This window comes from Ictidomys tridecemlineatus, chromosome 15 (genome assembly GCF_052094955.1).
Source record: "Ictidomys tridecemlineatus isolate mIctTri1 chromosome 15, mIctTri1.hap1, whole genome shotgun sequence".
Taxonomy (NCBI): Eukaryota; Metazoa; Chordata; class Mammalia; order Rodentia; family Sciuridae; genus Ictidomys; species Ictidomys tridecemlineatus.
This window is the reverse complement of record NC_135491.1, coordinates 7259551-7274701: the sequence shown is the minus strand read 5'-3', so window position 1 is coordinate 7274701 and position 15151 is coordinate 7259551. Positions and strand designations below refer to the sequence as shown.

At 51.6% G+C, this 15151-nt stretch overlaps 1 protein-coding gene across 5 annotated transcripts; it reads right to left on the bottom strand.

Moving 5' to 3' along the window:
- Positions 1-57: 57 nt before the first annotated feature.
- Positions 58-15064, bottom strand: LOC110599254 (uncharacterized). Of its 5 annotated transcripts, none has more exons than XM_078031717.1 (11): positions 13423-13553; positions 4106-4407; positions 3696-3770; positions 3111-3197; positions 2830-2850; positions 2454-2534; positions 2172-2272; positions 1751-1904; positions 680-1510; positions 472-592; positions 58-235 (listed from the first exon to the last, which is right to left on the bottom strand). In XM_078031717.1, exons 2-11 carry the CDS (start codon positions 4338-4340, stop codon positions 223-225), a joined length of 1719 nt encoding a protein of 572 aa, XP_077887843.1. In that variant the 5' UTR covers positions 4341-4407; positions 13423-13553; the 3' UTR covers positions 58-222. The 5 variants fall into 5 exon arrangements, with proteins under 5 accessions (XP_077887843.1, XP_077887844.1, XP_077887841.1 ...); XM_078031718.1 differs by having other exon boundaries at positions 472-589; XM_078031715.1 differs by having other exon boundaries at positions 472-1510.
- Between the last annotated feature and the right edge of the window lie 87 nt (positions 15065-15151).

Here is a 15151-nt window from a genome sequence, read left to right as displayed (position 1 = left end):
TGGGTCCCAGGATCCACACCCTCCTCCTTGAGGCAGGAGCCCATCTCTAGTTCTCGCCTCTCAGAGAACCCAAAGTATGCATCAGTCCAGAGGAGTGAGTCAGATACTTAGACAATAAGACACGTATTTAATTCTTCCCCAAGTCTGAAGCCCTTTTCTTTGGGTGCTTAGAAGCTCTATTGGTTGTCAACGCTGAGCATTTGATTTAGCTTTCGCCGTTCTTCAGTAAAGTCGCCTGAATGAGGTTACAGAATACCAATAATGGAGCAGAGTTAGGTAGGTGGCAGTCTCAGCCCCCATACAAATCTGTCCTTATTCTGGCAATGTCAAAGCCTCACCTTCCTGGGTACCCCAAATGGAAGCCCCACCCACAAAGGAAAACTTGCAGGGGCTCCCTAACCAGCTCCTGTACTGGACAGTAGGAAACCTAGTCCCTCACCCAAGCCCACTTGTCCTCTGTGGGTAATTTACCTGACACCCAGGGCTGCTATCAGGGCTATAGAGGAGCAGATCAGTAGCCCAAAGAGAGGGCCCTGCAGCATACTCTTGGCATGTGATGGCTGGGAGGTCTCAGATGATGACTCCAAACCTGCTGAATTTGGGGGTACTGAGGTCTCCTCAAGTGGGGCCATGTCCCTCAAGAGTGGGGCCGTCTCACCCTCAAGCAGGGCTGTCTTACCTTGGGCTGTCTCACCCGGGACAGGGGCTATCACATCCTGGAGTGAGGCTGTCACATTCTGGCCAGGTGGAGCTGTCACATGTTCACCTGGGGCCGCCTCACCTTCTCCTGGGGCCGCCTCACCTTCTCCTAGGGCCACCTCACCTTCTCCTGGGGCCGTCTCACCTTCACCTAGGGCTGCTTCCCCCTGCAATGGTGTCATCTCACCCTGGACTGGTAAGCCCGTCTCACCGGGCAGTGGGGCCATCTCATCCAGGCCAGATGGGGCCACCTCGCCCTGGACAGTCTCACCCTGGACCGGAGAGGATGCCTCACTTTGGACTGTTGTGCCCATCTCACCTTGGAGTGGGCCCGACTCACCTTGGAATGAGGCCATCTCGCCCTGGACTGTTGAGCCTGTCATAGACTGAACAGTTGTGCCTGGCTCACCTTGGAAGGAGGCTGTCTCACCCTGGACTGTTGGGCCCATAGTAGATTGGACAGTTGTGCCCGTCCCACCCTGGACTGATGAGCTCGTCTCAGCCTGCAGTGGGGCCGTCTCAGCCTGCAGTGGGGCCGTCTCAGCCTGCAGTGGGGCCGTCTCAGCCTGCAGTGGGGCCGTCTCAGCCTGCAGTGGGGCCGTCTCAGCCTGGAGTGGGGCCGTCTCAGCCTGCAGTGGGGCCGTCTCAGCCTGGAGTGGGGCCGTCTCAGCCTGCAGTGGGGCCGTCTCAGCCTGCAGTGGGGCCGTCTCAGCCTGCAGTGGGGCCGTCTCAGACTGGAATTCTGAGGCTGTCTCACCCCCAGTCTCTAAGTCTGTTGTTGATGTCTCCTCTGTAGAATTTTGGGGCAAAACTGACAGAAGAGGGCAATGAGCTGTCCTGGCAGGAAGTGAAAGCAAGCCCTCCCCAACACCCAATCTGTCTAGAGAAACGCCCTCGGGAACCTAGCCCCAGCTGACAGAATCCATAACCCAGGCAATAAGCCACACCTCCATGGCATGAAACCTCAACCCAACCTGAAGGGAAGCCTCCGCAGCTGCCCCGCCATGCCCTGGGCACTGAATGCTCCACTTCTCTCACACCCAGGACTGACCTGTGATGAGATAATGAATGATCGTGGCTGGGCCAGAGCTCACCGAACCCAGTTCACAGCGGTAGGAACCAGAATTATCTGGATTCACTGAAAGAATGGTCAGCATGGGGTTCTTTCCCTTATACAGCAACTTCTCAGAACCATCCTCTGAAATCTACAAGCAAGATCAAGGGCATCACAGGGTCCTAGGGAATGTCAGGAATTGGGGGAATAGAGGGCTGAGGAGAACTTGGGACCTCAGTGCAGGGAGACAGGAGTGCAGAGCATCATTGAGCAGGGATTGGGGTGCCTGGGGGTCAGCAGTGACCTCACCTAATAGGCCATGAGGACTAGGGGCAGGCCAGGGCATCCAGGGGCCAAGGGCTCATACCCACCTGAGGGACTTGGGGTTTAAGGGTTAAAGGAGTTGGAAGGGCCTCACCCTGTAAAACTGGTAGTCTGTGAGGCCTACAGAAAGAGGATGCCATTCGAATAGACAGTTCAAGGTCAGGTTTTCCTTTTCATGGATCTTCACCAGGCGCTCTGAGGATGGGGCATGACTGTGAGATGCTTCCTTTGGGGTCACTGCCCTCCCCAAACAGTCTCAGCTCTATTTGGGCCAGGCCCTTCCCTGCCTCCTGTCTGCATTCTGAGCTCTCTGGACTGTCTCTCTTCTGGCCCCATCCCTCTCCCACCAACCCCTCCAGTCAGGTCCCATACTCACGCCCACAGTCCAGGGACTTCCAGCAAATATAAACCCCCAAGTTACAATCTGGACACCATAATAGACGCTGCATCATGACGCCTGGAGGGGCAAGGTCAAGGCTGTATTCACCCACTAAGGTAGGTCTGAAAGAGAGGGCAAGGCAAAGGACTGAAGGGCTTGGGGGCTATTGGGCCAAATCCCTAGGAGGTCATCCCTCCAAGGTTAGTAAAGGGTCCAAACGGAATACACCTGCTAATCCAAGTCAGAGAATGGTGGCCGGAGACCCAGGAACCTCTCAGATGCTGCGAATGTGCATCCAAAAGGGGGAGGGAGAGTAGTGGGTATCATGGGCCATGATGAGGGTAGAAGAATAGCTTCTGTTGTCTGCACTCACCACATTTGTTGGGACAATAATCTGCCTCAGAAAGAAAAGATAGGGAGAAAAGAATCAGATTTTTAAATGAAGAAGGGTGGGAGAGGGGCTGGGGAAGAGCTGAGGTGCGGGTTCTTGTGTTCCCAGGGGAAGGGCCTGAGAAGTCCCTCCCCCCGCCCCCACCAGGGATCAACAGAAGGAGGGGACTGAGGAAGCCTGGAGACGCAGGGGGCTGGAGAGAGGGGCTCAAGTGGTAGAAGGGGAATGGAGTAGGCCAGGCCAGGGCTCCCATCTTCCCTCACCTTTCTTCTGGAACTGAGCAGCATACTGGGCAAATTTGGCCTTTTCCTTCTCCAACATCTGGTATAGCTGCTTCACAAATTGGTCCCCTGGGAGGAAGCAGGGTGGTGCTGAGTGCTCTCCTTGCCCCAGGCAGCAGGTGCAGGATCAGACACAGTCTACCTAGGCAGGCATTTCACTACTGGGTTGTTGCTGGGGTGGGACAGGCTCTTCTGGATTCAAGGGATCCTCCTTCCTCAGAGCACCGTGGACTATGGGGCTCGAGCTACCTGGAGGGCTGGCATTCCCCTTTCTGCCTTCTCAGGAAGGGGCACAGAAATCAAGTACTTCACACAGTGCCAGTCACTGGGCTAAGCAATGCACAGGAATCAATCCATCTAATCCTCCCAGGAGCTGAGGGAGGAGGGCACTGTGATGCTGTCCAGTGTAGAGCTGAGGAAACTGCCCAGTTTCTTGCTCAGGGCCACACGGGTAGGAAGTGGCAGAGCCAGAATTTGAACCTAGGAAATCCTGCATCACACCAGTAGAGAGGCATCACTGATAGTAATAGATTCAGGACCCCCCTCCCAGCTCTTCAGTGCATTAACCTTTTACATTACTGTCTGTGATGCGTTTCAGCTCCTTCAGCAAACTCCGAGATGCCTTTTTCAGTGTGCTGTTATCTGTGAGTGGATATAGAACCCCATGTTCCACCTTTGCTGTCTTAGATTTTCTTTGTACAAAGTAGAATAGCCATGAGTCCGCCAAGCAAGCCTAGAACTAGTTAAGGAACCAACTGCACCCTTACTTTCAAAGAGTTGTTGTTTTATTACATAAAATTGCTAGATAAGGGGCAGAAAAACAATATTGCTAGTTGCCGGGATCTCTGGAATCTGCATCCCAGCTTTTTCATTCCCAAGTTCAGGACTCAGCCCCTTCACCCCCCACCCCCCTGTCACCTGCACTCCTGGACCCTGTCCATATAATCCCTAGTACTTCAACTCTGTCTCGCCCTCACCTATGGCCCCCAAAAAGGAACCATCCTTCATCGGAAGATCCTTGAATTCCACTATGATCTGCTCTGCTCTTTCCATCACTGTTTTGTGACTCTTGATATCCAGGTGTTCAGGTAGGTAATTCTCTTTCAAGGACTTTAGTGCTGTCAAGACTGCCTGGTCACATATTACACAACAGTCCGCAGGAAGCAGGCAGCTGGCCAGTGCAGCCAATGGGAGGGCAAAACACAGCCCCATTGAGCCAGAGCACTCAGTAGAGGAAACACCAGGAGGGTCCTCTCACCCAGGTCAAGAGCAGGTGGTGCTAAATGGAGAGAAATCAAAGCCTGTCTTAGAGATGCCCCCCAGGACCTCACATCCTCAGTCTCCCCCATGGGAAAGGAGGATGTTCAGGAAATCTCCAAACCAAGAAGACATGTGTCCTTCATCAAATAACTCGAGTGTGAAATTAATCCCCAATCCACAAAGCCCCAAATTGAGGGTCTTCATTGCATCCTGAGACATCAGAACACTCTCAACCGTTCCCCACATCAGGACCCAAGATCCCCAACCCGTGCAGACTCTCCAAGCTCCCAATCCATGGGATCCACAGCTCCCGCCCCCGCCCGAATTAACGTGATCCTCAACTCCAAACCTTAAGTGTGTCAACCCTCACATACACAAAGCCCCAAACCCTGTTGCACCTCAGGCTGAAAAGTCCTTGTCCAGCTCAAATGAACTCTCCCTCATGTTCTCAAAACTCCCTCAAGACCAAAGTCCACTCCAGATCCCTTACCCTGGGGACCCCACGAATGTATGCAAGACTCCCAGCCACCCTCCTGTCCCTCCTGTCCACCCTTGCCCAAGGCTACGACCTCTTATTTTCAGGGTGCACCTTCTCAGGAAACGGAGCCCCAAAGCGCCCTAAACGCGAGGCACCCTAACTCACTGGCCCCTCTCCGACCTTGATCCTTGACCTGTGCCCTCAAACCCAGGATTCGCTCAGGATCCCATTCAGACTGTGAGGAACCGGTGCCGCGTCCTTCTGCCTTAATATTTCCCACGACTGTAACTCAGGTTTTGTGAGGGACAGTTTGGCTGCGTGAAGTCGACAGCTTTTCGGAGTTGGTATGTGTCACGGGAGGTCCCGGTTCCACCAGGAATTCCTGGCAAGTCCCCTTTGGAGATGGCAACTCCAAAAAAGTACTTCCTAGGGCTTTCTTTGGCCCCGCCCAGAATCTCAACTCTTGCTTTTGATTAGGCCGCAACAAAGGGAGACCCGCCTACCTCTCCATGACGTCACAGGGGCGTGACCTTTACCTAGACCTTTATTCCAGGGTCCACCCTAGGGAAGGGCATCCGCAGGCTGTGGCTTTCAGAGCCCAGGATCAGGCTTCTGGCCTTCAGTGTCCTCCCTTCCTTGGTCCTGGGGACCCGGATTCCGGCTTGGTGCCGCTGACAGCCTCAGATGTGGGGAACCGGCCATTTCTAGCCTAGGACTAGCACTGCCCCAAAGCCCTGGGGTCTTTTTCTCTTCTGGGACTGGCGCCCCCAGGTTTATGGGAATTGAAGTCATGATGATACTCTTTGCTCACTCTAATTCCATCTTCTCTGGGAAATGAAAACCCAGATCTCAATGGCGTGGAGGATCTGAGGCCCACTAATGAGGGTGCTAGAGTAAAATACGGAAGCTCCTGCCCTTGGGTTCCCCAAAGGCTCTGTCACATTTCTGCGTGATTCAGAGCACCAGAAACACAGGAACAACTCACACAATTTCAGTAGCGAACAGATGCTTGTTCTGAGTGAAAATAGACCAGTGTCGCGTTCCTCATGATTAAAATACTCAGGGTCACTCCAGGTGAAGTGGGCTCCAGGAAATAACCACACAAGAGACAGAGATACCTTTTTCTTTGGGGTCCTTTGATGGCTCCTCTGACCTTAAGGGTCCACAGAAAGACAGCAGATGCGTGCTGAACCCTTTTATTCAGGAGAAGCCATTCAAATGAGGCAAGGGGTCAAGTTTAGGGGGTTGAGTCGAGTTTCCTGATGTCTGCTGTCAGCAGATCCACTGACATCTAGAAGGCCACACCCAAAGGCAGAGCAAGAGAAGGGAACACACAAAGGGCGTTTCCATGGAACATTCTGTCCCAAACAGGGCAAAGGGATAGTATTACAAAGGTATAGGTAAGATATGCCTTCTACTTCCTGGGCTGGGACAACGCCCAAGTCACCACAAAATGTAGTGATTGGTCAGAGCCTCTTGCTTCAGGATGGAAGATGTGGGTCATTCAGAGTGGCTCCTCGCAGAGGAGGTTTCCCCTCCCCCCCCACATGCACTATAATTGTAACATGTAAGCATCTCCGGGGACCCCCCCCCACATACACACCGTAATCAAGCTTCCCTTATCAGAAAGGTTTTCACAAAGAGCATCAACAGGAATTCATAGGAGTTATGTAGTGAGATCCACATAGTTTGAGGCTTCCTCCTCTTATAATAATGGCAGGTTTGCAGACAAAATTTGTGAAACCTCTGTCAAGCCTAAGAATATGGGACAAAGAGTAACTGCTATATGTGTACCCACTGTCACGTAACCACTCCACTGAGGACAAATCTAAAAGAATTTCCAGACTCGTGACCCAAAGATTTTTAGGCATTAGCCCCTCTGAACAGTTGCAGGCTAAACAAACCTCCTTCCCGAAAAATTCTTCCGGTGTCTAGCCTCATTTGTCCTACATCATGAGTAGGCAGCATGCCTCAGAATATCCTGAGTATTGAAACTCTCTGAGCTTCCATCTTTCCTCCAGTGTTTTAAACACACACACACACACACACACACACACACACACACTCTGCCAAGAAGCCGCAGAGACAAGGGTTGGGGAATGTAGACATTTAATTCATACCTTCAACTCTATCATCTGTGGCAACTACACTGGTAATGGTACCTTGAAAATCCCTGAGAAGGGGGCTGAGGCTGTGGCTCAGTAGTAGGGAACGTGTCTGGAATGTGTGAGGCACTGGGTTCGATCCTCAGTACCACATATAAATAAATAAATAAAGGTCCATTGACAACTAACAAAATATTAAAAAGAAAAAAGAAAATCCTGAGAAGACTAGAGCCTGGACTTTTTGGATGGGGATGTGATTAGATATGGCTGTATCTGAAGAACTCTTTTTGCCATCCAAAGAGCAGCTCCTGAAATCTGATTCGAAAGTCTCATACCCTCTGGCCAGACCCTGTGCTCCTGGGTTAGGTTGAACATGAATTCAGGGGTCTCTGTATCTTCAGATCCTTTCATCCCAGACCTACTTGAAACCAGATTTAGTGTTTCTGTGAGTTCAGGGACACATCATGGTTCACGAGAAGCACAAAATCTTTGGCTTTCTGCAGACTTGATGGATTCCAGAAATCAGGCCTCAGACACTCAGAATGCAGCTAGAAAAGAGGATACTTCCTTTATCTTAATCCCAGAGACAGTAGATGCAGATCTTGTGTTTGGAAGATTAGAAGTCTCCCTGGATTGCTGGAAGGTTCTGCCACAGAAGTTGCTGCTGCATTCTCCAATAGCTATTCCTCTTCTGTCTCCCATGTTTTCGTCTCTGCTACAGGGGAAAAAAAATCCTTTGTGACTTTCATTGAGGTTCAAGGTGGTACACAGATTTGGCTCATAACTACTCATAACTGCCCCAGCATTTCCAGAGCCTGTGAGCAGAGGAAGAGGCTGGTTCTCACCTAGCACAAGCCAACCCTAGGGTTCATCTGAGCTCAATCCCCAGTACATACTCCAAACAGAAGCTTGCTCACTCGAGGCAGTCTCCACGCCGTGATCTTTCTGATTGTTGAGCTATGACAGTCTCTTCATCATATTCTTTGCTAGAATTAAATAGAATTCTGAAGTGTTGTCCCCTAGTCCCTGTAGGGTTCTTCTGGCCCTCCCTTAGAACAACCCCCAGTAGGAATTAGTCCAGGAACCCTGAAGGAGAGCTAAAGAGGGCCTGCTCTAGATCAACCACGAGGTCCTTCAGTCTTCTGAACACCAGGGCAGAAGTAACACCTCTGCTAGAAAAGACCAGCCGAGTGGACTCTAGAAGGCAGGGTTCCCTGTTCTCAGGGGCAGCCATGCAGAAATACTATGGAAATGATGATCAGGTGGGCACCGTGGCTTCTGGAGCCACCACGAGCTTCACTGGGCACTGTCAGCCATCAGAAAAGATGTTCTGCTGGTTGTAGGTGTTCAGGCAGCTCCAGGAAGCCCCTACTTCTTTCCACCTCTGGCCAACTAGAATCTCTCTGGCCATGGGCACCACCTGCTTTGGGACCACCTCTGACTTCTCCAGAAGCTGCCAGGCCTCTGGAGACATGTCTATCTGACTCTAGCCTGATGAGACCCCTGTCTGCCTTGGAGACAAGTCTGCATTAATGCCCACCCACCCAGGCAGGAAGGCAGCCTCAGGCTTGAAGACCTTCAGGAACCTGAGTCTGGCAGAGTGAGGTTGGCAAGGTAGACAGTGTCTCCACCAGCCAGGTAGGCAGCCCAGAAGCCAAAGGTGCCAACGGTCACGATAGTGTGGTTGCACTGAGTGAGCAGGGCCAAGTCCTTCCCTGGTGAGCCACATCATCCCGAGAGATGTCAGTGTTTTCCCAGCACCACTTCATGCCATTGCTGCTGACCACAGGGATGGGGCCTTCATGCTGTGCCTCAAACCAGTCCATAGCCTGCTGGAGGTAGGTGCAGTCACCCACCAAACCCTTTCAGCACTGGGCTAGCACCTGCAGATGTCTTCATGGCAGATGACACCCATTAATGTGTGAAGCTGGGCTCCAGTGAGGCGTAGGCAGAGCTGACCCGGAAAGTGTTGTCCCCATACTGGAGGTGGTCATGAGGGGGAATTCCCTGCATATCCATTCCTGCAGATGCTGGAAGCAAATCCAACAGCTAGGGAAACCAGAAATGTGTGGAGTAGCTTCTCCCAAAACGCTCAGCCCAAGAAATTGGTGCTTCCAAGAACATTCCTCTCCATACTAAAATATCAATATATACATATTCATCTACATATTTTCATCTACATATTTATATATTCATAAGCAAATTAGTAAAGAATACTGCAGTGTCTTTGCTGTGACACAGGACACATCGAGTCTTTATATATTTGTGGCCATTTATATAAGAGAACAAATATGTAAAGAGGTCAATATTAGATTAGGAACTTCCTGGCATCAGAAGTAATAAAAGCAGTAGAAGAATACCAATCACAGATTAGAAAAGGCAGCATTCTTCAATGTCTTCTCCAAGTTCATTCTTTGTAGATTGAACTGAAATGTTCTGGAATGCGAACTCATCAGATGTAGGATATAGGATTAACTCCTGAGTGCAGGTGGAGTATACGTGGTTTTCCTCACCTCACAAGGTTAGATCATGGGGATCTATTCCCCTTGTGGGGTAAAGTATTGCCATCTATCCTAGCTGGCAACCTAGTGCTGGGTTCACAAAATCTGACTATTCCAATAACTTAAGAAAACGACAAAGAAAGCACAAAAACACACAGAAGTATCTTTTCAATAATCCAGGGACAACTCTGCAAATTTAAGGGTCCATTGGAAAGAGAGCAAGCTACTGGAATTCTTTATTCTTATATAGGGGACACACAAGGGGAGGTTCCATGGAATATTCTATCTCAAAAAGGGCAAAGGGATAGGATCACAAAGGAACAGGTGAGTGTAGCTCAACCTCACCAGGTGACGCCTACTCCTGGAGCCAGCCTCATATCCCAGTGGAGGTAAAGCCCAAGTTACTGCGGGAGGGCAATAATTGATCAGTGCCTTGGAGCATCAAGACAGCTCCCGACAGTGAAGGAATCAGGGACCTACTCCCGTCCCGGGATGGAAGATACAGGTTCTAATTCCCTTGTTGGGTGCAGGATACACTGCCTACAAAATGAAGTGTTTCTCCCTATCCCTGAGACCTGGATCCAGGACAGCTTCCATGGGGAGAACCACCTTCCCTAATCCACACTAAAGGAGAGCTGTTGTGAAATTCCAAGTCCTTCATCCATATGTACCAATGCCATTTGCTCATCTGATGTCATAACAGATGACTCAGCTGTAACTAGGTAATAGATCACCTGAAGCTAGCTAATGCTGAAAGATATCTTTAGGATAAATACAACTAATCTACTACTACTAAATTAAAGCTATGATATTTTGATAGACTCTTTACTGAATACAAAGTGTTGATTATTACACTTTCATTAATACAAAGCCCAAATGTGAAACATACTTGATTAAATACAGAGGCTTCTGCTTATCTGTGTTTTCTATTTTTTAAAAATATTTTTCAAGTTGTTGATGGACTTTTAGTTTATTCATTTATATGTGGTGTTGAGAACTGAACTGAGTGCCTCACACATGCCAGTCAAGTGCTCTACCACTGAGCCACAACTCCAACTCTTATCTGTGTTTTCTAAATACTAAAGTGGGAACAGCTTTAAGCTATTCATGTATATATTCATCTACATTAATATTTATACTAAAAAATAATGCAGACAGTCCCTGCAGTAATGGATTGTCCCCTTAACCATATCCTCAATGAATGAACCTCTCAAAGGAAATCACCATTTCCATATCTCGGACCCTTGTTCATTATTCTAATAATAATGGAATATTCCAATAATAATGGAATAATATTAAGTGATGAAGCCTTAAATATGTTTCCCCTCAACTAATATTCTCTTATCCTAAAGGAATGTGATCTTTTTTAAAAACCCTTAAACAAAGGTTCTTCCATTATCTAGGCCCCATGAAGGTGCATTTGCTAGGTGACCCCTTTCTACAACATATTCTCTTATTCCCATCCCTTGACAAGGAAACTTACTCCAGAAATGGACTCCTCTATGGCCCCCACTCACGTATAGTAGGACTCCAAAGACTCACCGAGAACATCAACAGAGACCTTCTCAAAATTATCCTTTCATCCCCATTATGTAAAAGTGCAAGCAGTGTGCCCCTTTCTAAAATAAACCTAAGACTGTATGCATGTATGAATATGTAACAACGAATTCCACCCATATGTACAACTATAATGGACCAATGAAAACTGAAAATAAAGTAAAATAAAAAAATACATCAATAAGAGGGTTCAGGTTATGGCTCAGTGGTAGACTAGCATGTGTGATCCTCAGCACCAAATAAAAATAAGCAAATAGGGCTGGGGATGTGGCTCAAGTGGTAGCGTGCTCGCCTGGCATGCACAGGCCGCTGGGTTCAATCCTCAGCACTACATAAAAATAAAATAAAGATGTTGTGTCCACTGAAAACTAAAAAATAAATATTAAAAATTCCCATTCTCTCTCTCTTTAAAAAAATAAACAAATAAAATAAATTTATTGTGTCCATGTAGAACTAAAAAAAATTAAAAATACATATAAAATAAGCCTAACACTCAAGTTCTCCCATTGTCCCCCAAATGTGTAAATGCACACAAGTGCCAGCACCCCCTGCCTACATCCACAGTGGACAAACGTCCCAGTGAAAACCATCACCTTTTACAAATGGGTTCATCCACTCCCCCACCAAAGAAATACAGGCTTTTCTACATTAAGTCCCCAGACACCAGCCAAGAACGTCCCTGCCCCAGCACATGCACTCTCCTGTCACCCTCCCTCAAGAAATGATGTCTGCACGGGGTCTCCTTCCTGCAGTGGACTCTCCTTTGAAAAGACACAGCTTGCCCTCCACTTTCAGTGACAGGACCATGCCCTGTTTGTGCCTCCAGTGTAATCTTGTCAGCCATCTCCCCTCTGCCTCCTCCACACTCACACTCTGCAACCTGCTGTGCTCTTGCCTACCAGAGGACCTGAGGCTACCTCAACCAGAGGAATTCTGAGAACTACAGGTTTATCACTCTCCAATGACAGGGGGGACATAGGGCTCTGGGTGGTTGGGGAGGCAATGCTCACCTGGGCATCCTGATAGCGCTGGGGCAGTAGAAAGTAGGGGCGATTGCTGGGGGCCTGGATGAGGCACTGAGTCAACTGATCTAATCCCTTGGGACTGCAGGTACTATTTGGGCATCAGCTGCCCCTGGGGGCACGGTAAGGTCCTGCTAATTGTGTACCTGCTGCCGCCTCCTCTGACCCTGAAGGCTCAGCTCCAACAAGCTGTACCATAAGGAAAAGTTTTCCTAACTCTCCTTGAAGGAGACACAATAGGGGCCCCTGATCCTGACCCAGGACTAGTAGAACTGCCCAGCACTGCCCCTGGACCCGGTTCTTCTGTGGTCACCATTAGGAGGGGGGTAGGTAGGGGAGGGAGAGGCTGAGACTACAAGACCTGAGCATCCTGTCCCTCAGTGAACATGGCTGCACGCCTGCCAGGATCCCTATGGTACATGCTATTTTACCCTTGAGGTTGTCTGCTGCTTCAGGCCCCATGTAACAAAACCTTCCTTGGCCTCTACCTCTAGTCCCTTCCTTTCCCCTGTGCCCATACTGGCAGCCAACCCAGCCTAAGGCCACCTAATTCAAGGCCTGCCCCCCAAAACACAGGTTCTTCGCCCTCCTAGTCTCTGCCCACTTAGGCCCTGACCCTCAAGAACCGCCTCAGCCTAGTTCCCAGAGCTGCCTCCTGCCACACAGACCCACAGCAGGTGCCACCACACCTCACCAGGCCCAACACCTCAGGCTCAGGCCTACTCAGTTCCTCAGACTCCGCCCTGGCCCCGCAGGCCCACCCACGGCTCTGCACAGCCTCCAGCACATTGTCCTGGCCTGTTCCTCCTCTCCTAGTTCTCTCCAACTTGGATTTTCCCCTAACACTGGCCGAATCCCTGGGAATTCGCTAGGCTCTGGCGCTTCCCACAGGCTGCTGAGCTGCCAGAACCACCGACACCCCGCTGGGGAGCTACCACTGCTTTGGCCACCTACACATTCAGCCTCCTGCAAGGCAGCCTGGAATGCCTCCTAAGGGCCCTGACTCCATCCAGAGACACTCTGGGACACCTCCAACCACTGCCACCAGCCGGGCCACGCCCCACGCGAATCCAAGCTCCACTCTGTAGGCGCTGGGAAAGAGCAGGTCCCGCCCAGCGCTCAGATGCTGCAGCCCCGCCTTCTCCCAGTCTAAGTCCCCGCCCCGGCCGCCCCGACCGGATCCTCCACCAATCACCTCACAGCTCGCTCCTCGCTTGGCCCGCCCACGCCCTCAGAGCTGCCCCAGAGCCACGCCCACAGCCCGCGCCAATCGGGTCTTTACTGGCTGCTTCTCTTAGGCTCTGTGAGCCCCAAACCCTGTCCGGCGGCCCCAACCCCTGTGCAGCCCCCCAGGTCCGCGCGCTGGCTCACCGTCGCTGTCCGCGGCCCCGAAGGCCTCCTGCTCCAGGCGGCGCGCCTCCTCGCGGCCGCGCAGCTCGAATCGCCGCGCCCAGCCGGGCCGCGCCCGCCACAGCTCCTGCACCAGCAGTGGGCGCTCCGAGTCGCCCAGCACGCGCAGGTGCTCCGCCTGCCACTCGCCGCTGCTCATGCCGGCGGTGGCTGGTCGGCCCAGCGCGTCGCACAGCGCGAAGGCGTCCACGCCGCTGCCCCTAGCGCTCCAGCGCTCCAGCCACCAGCTCCCGCGCTGTGGAGCGCGCCGTGGCCAGCACCCTCTTGTAGTTGGCACTCGACGTCAAGCACCTGCCAAAGATCTTTAGGACTCCCGGGGGCGCAGTGGCGCAGGATGCCCGTGGGGGCTCCGGGGCCACGCCCATTGCAGCTCCAGCAGCTTCACTCTGGCCCAGCGCTGCCCCCACCCCAGTCCCTGTTGTCCTAGTCCCTGAGTACTGTTAGAGCTGAGAGATGTGCTTGGCGCTGTTCCCTGAAGCTCCCCACATTGCCTTCACGGCGCCCACTCGCCACAGTTCCACGTCTAGCGGGGGTAGTGGCAGTGCCTCGCTGATGCAGTTCCCAGTGTTGGAAGAAGATCTGAGAGCCACCTATGAACAGATACACAGGAGAGTCATCCAGAGGGGCAAGCAGACTCCAGAATTTGGGCCGAGGAGGTGAGAAGCACAAAAAGACCCCAAGAGAGAGACACACAGGAAAGATAGAGATCTAGGGATGACCAAGATGGGTGGTGAGTAAAGGTCCAAGGAAAGAGAGTTCATTAAATAAACAAAGGCCAATCCCACAAAAGCCATTTCCATGAGATGAGCAAGGAGGGGAGGAAGGAAGGCGAATCACAACCGGCAGTGTGGCCCACACCAGTGCCTAAGCCCACCTCTCCCCCCCCTGGGCCCAGGTAAACCAGTATCTGACTTCCTGCTCTCATCACCCAGGCTCCATGGCCCATTCAAGACTGGAACAGGAGACAGGTCTCTCAGGGTCCCTGACAAGAAGCAATGCATGGGGCTGAGCCCAAACCAGAGACAGATGGAAGGCAGGTGGGCCAGGGGCAGGTGGACCACTTTGTGGCTACTCACATGACAGAGGCAGGATGGGCCTGTGGCCCGGGGCTTGGTGGGGAGGATGGATCCACAGGCACACAGGAGAGGGAGCTTTCCAAAGGGGGTGGGGTGCTTCCACCCTCCCTCAATACACCAGATAGCCTGGCCCTAAGGGAAGGTGGATATATATCCCAAATGGGCTGGGGTTAGGGGAATGAGGCAGAGGGACATCTGGGAGATGGAGGGGCATCTGGGGAGAGGGATGGGCCCTGGACTACAGGCCCAGGAGGACTGATGGCTGCAGTGGGACCCAGGAGTCTTACCTGGCTCTTACCTGTTGCAGGTCGGGCAGCACCCAGAGGGCCTGGCTCTGATGTCCTGGGTTAGTTCCTGATCCCTTTAGAAAAGCCTGTGCCTCTGACCCAGCCCCAGCACTGTGCGGCAGACATTAAAAGGCAAGAGGAAACCCAAGGAAGAGGTGGGAGGGGGTGTCCTGAGAAGACCAGGCCTGGGGCAGGAGATCTAGGTAGGCCTGGCCCTGGCCTGTTTCTTGGTTCTGGAATTATATCACAGTCTGCTGTCCCCTCCACCAGACCTCAGTGGTGCCATGTTCCTCACCCTCCTCCCTGAGGCAAGAGCCCATCTCCTGA

Coding starts and splice junctions, on each gene's coding strand:
- LOC110599254 (XM_078031715.1), bottom strand. CDS start 4,340: ATGGGGCTGTGTTTTGCCCTCCCATTGGCTGCACTGGCCAGCTGCCTG. Junction 2,851..3,110: donor TGCTCAGTTCCAGAAGAAAG/GTGAGGGAAGAT, acceptor TTTCTGAGGCAG/ATTATTGTCCCAACAAATGT. Junction 2,535..2,829: donor TTATTGTCCCAACAAATGTG/GTGAGTGCAGAC, acceptor TTGCCCCTCCAG/GCGTCATGATGCAGCGTCTA.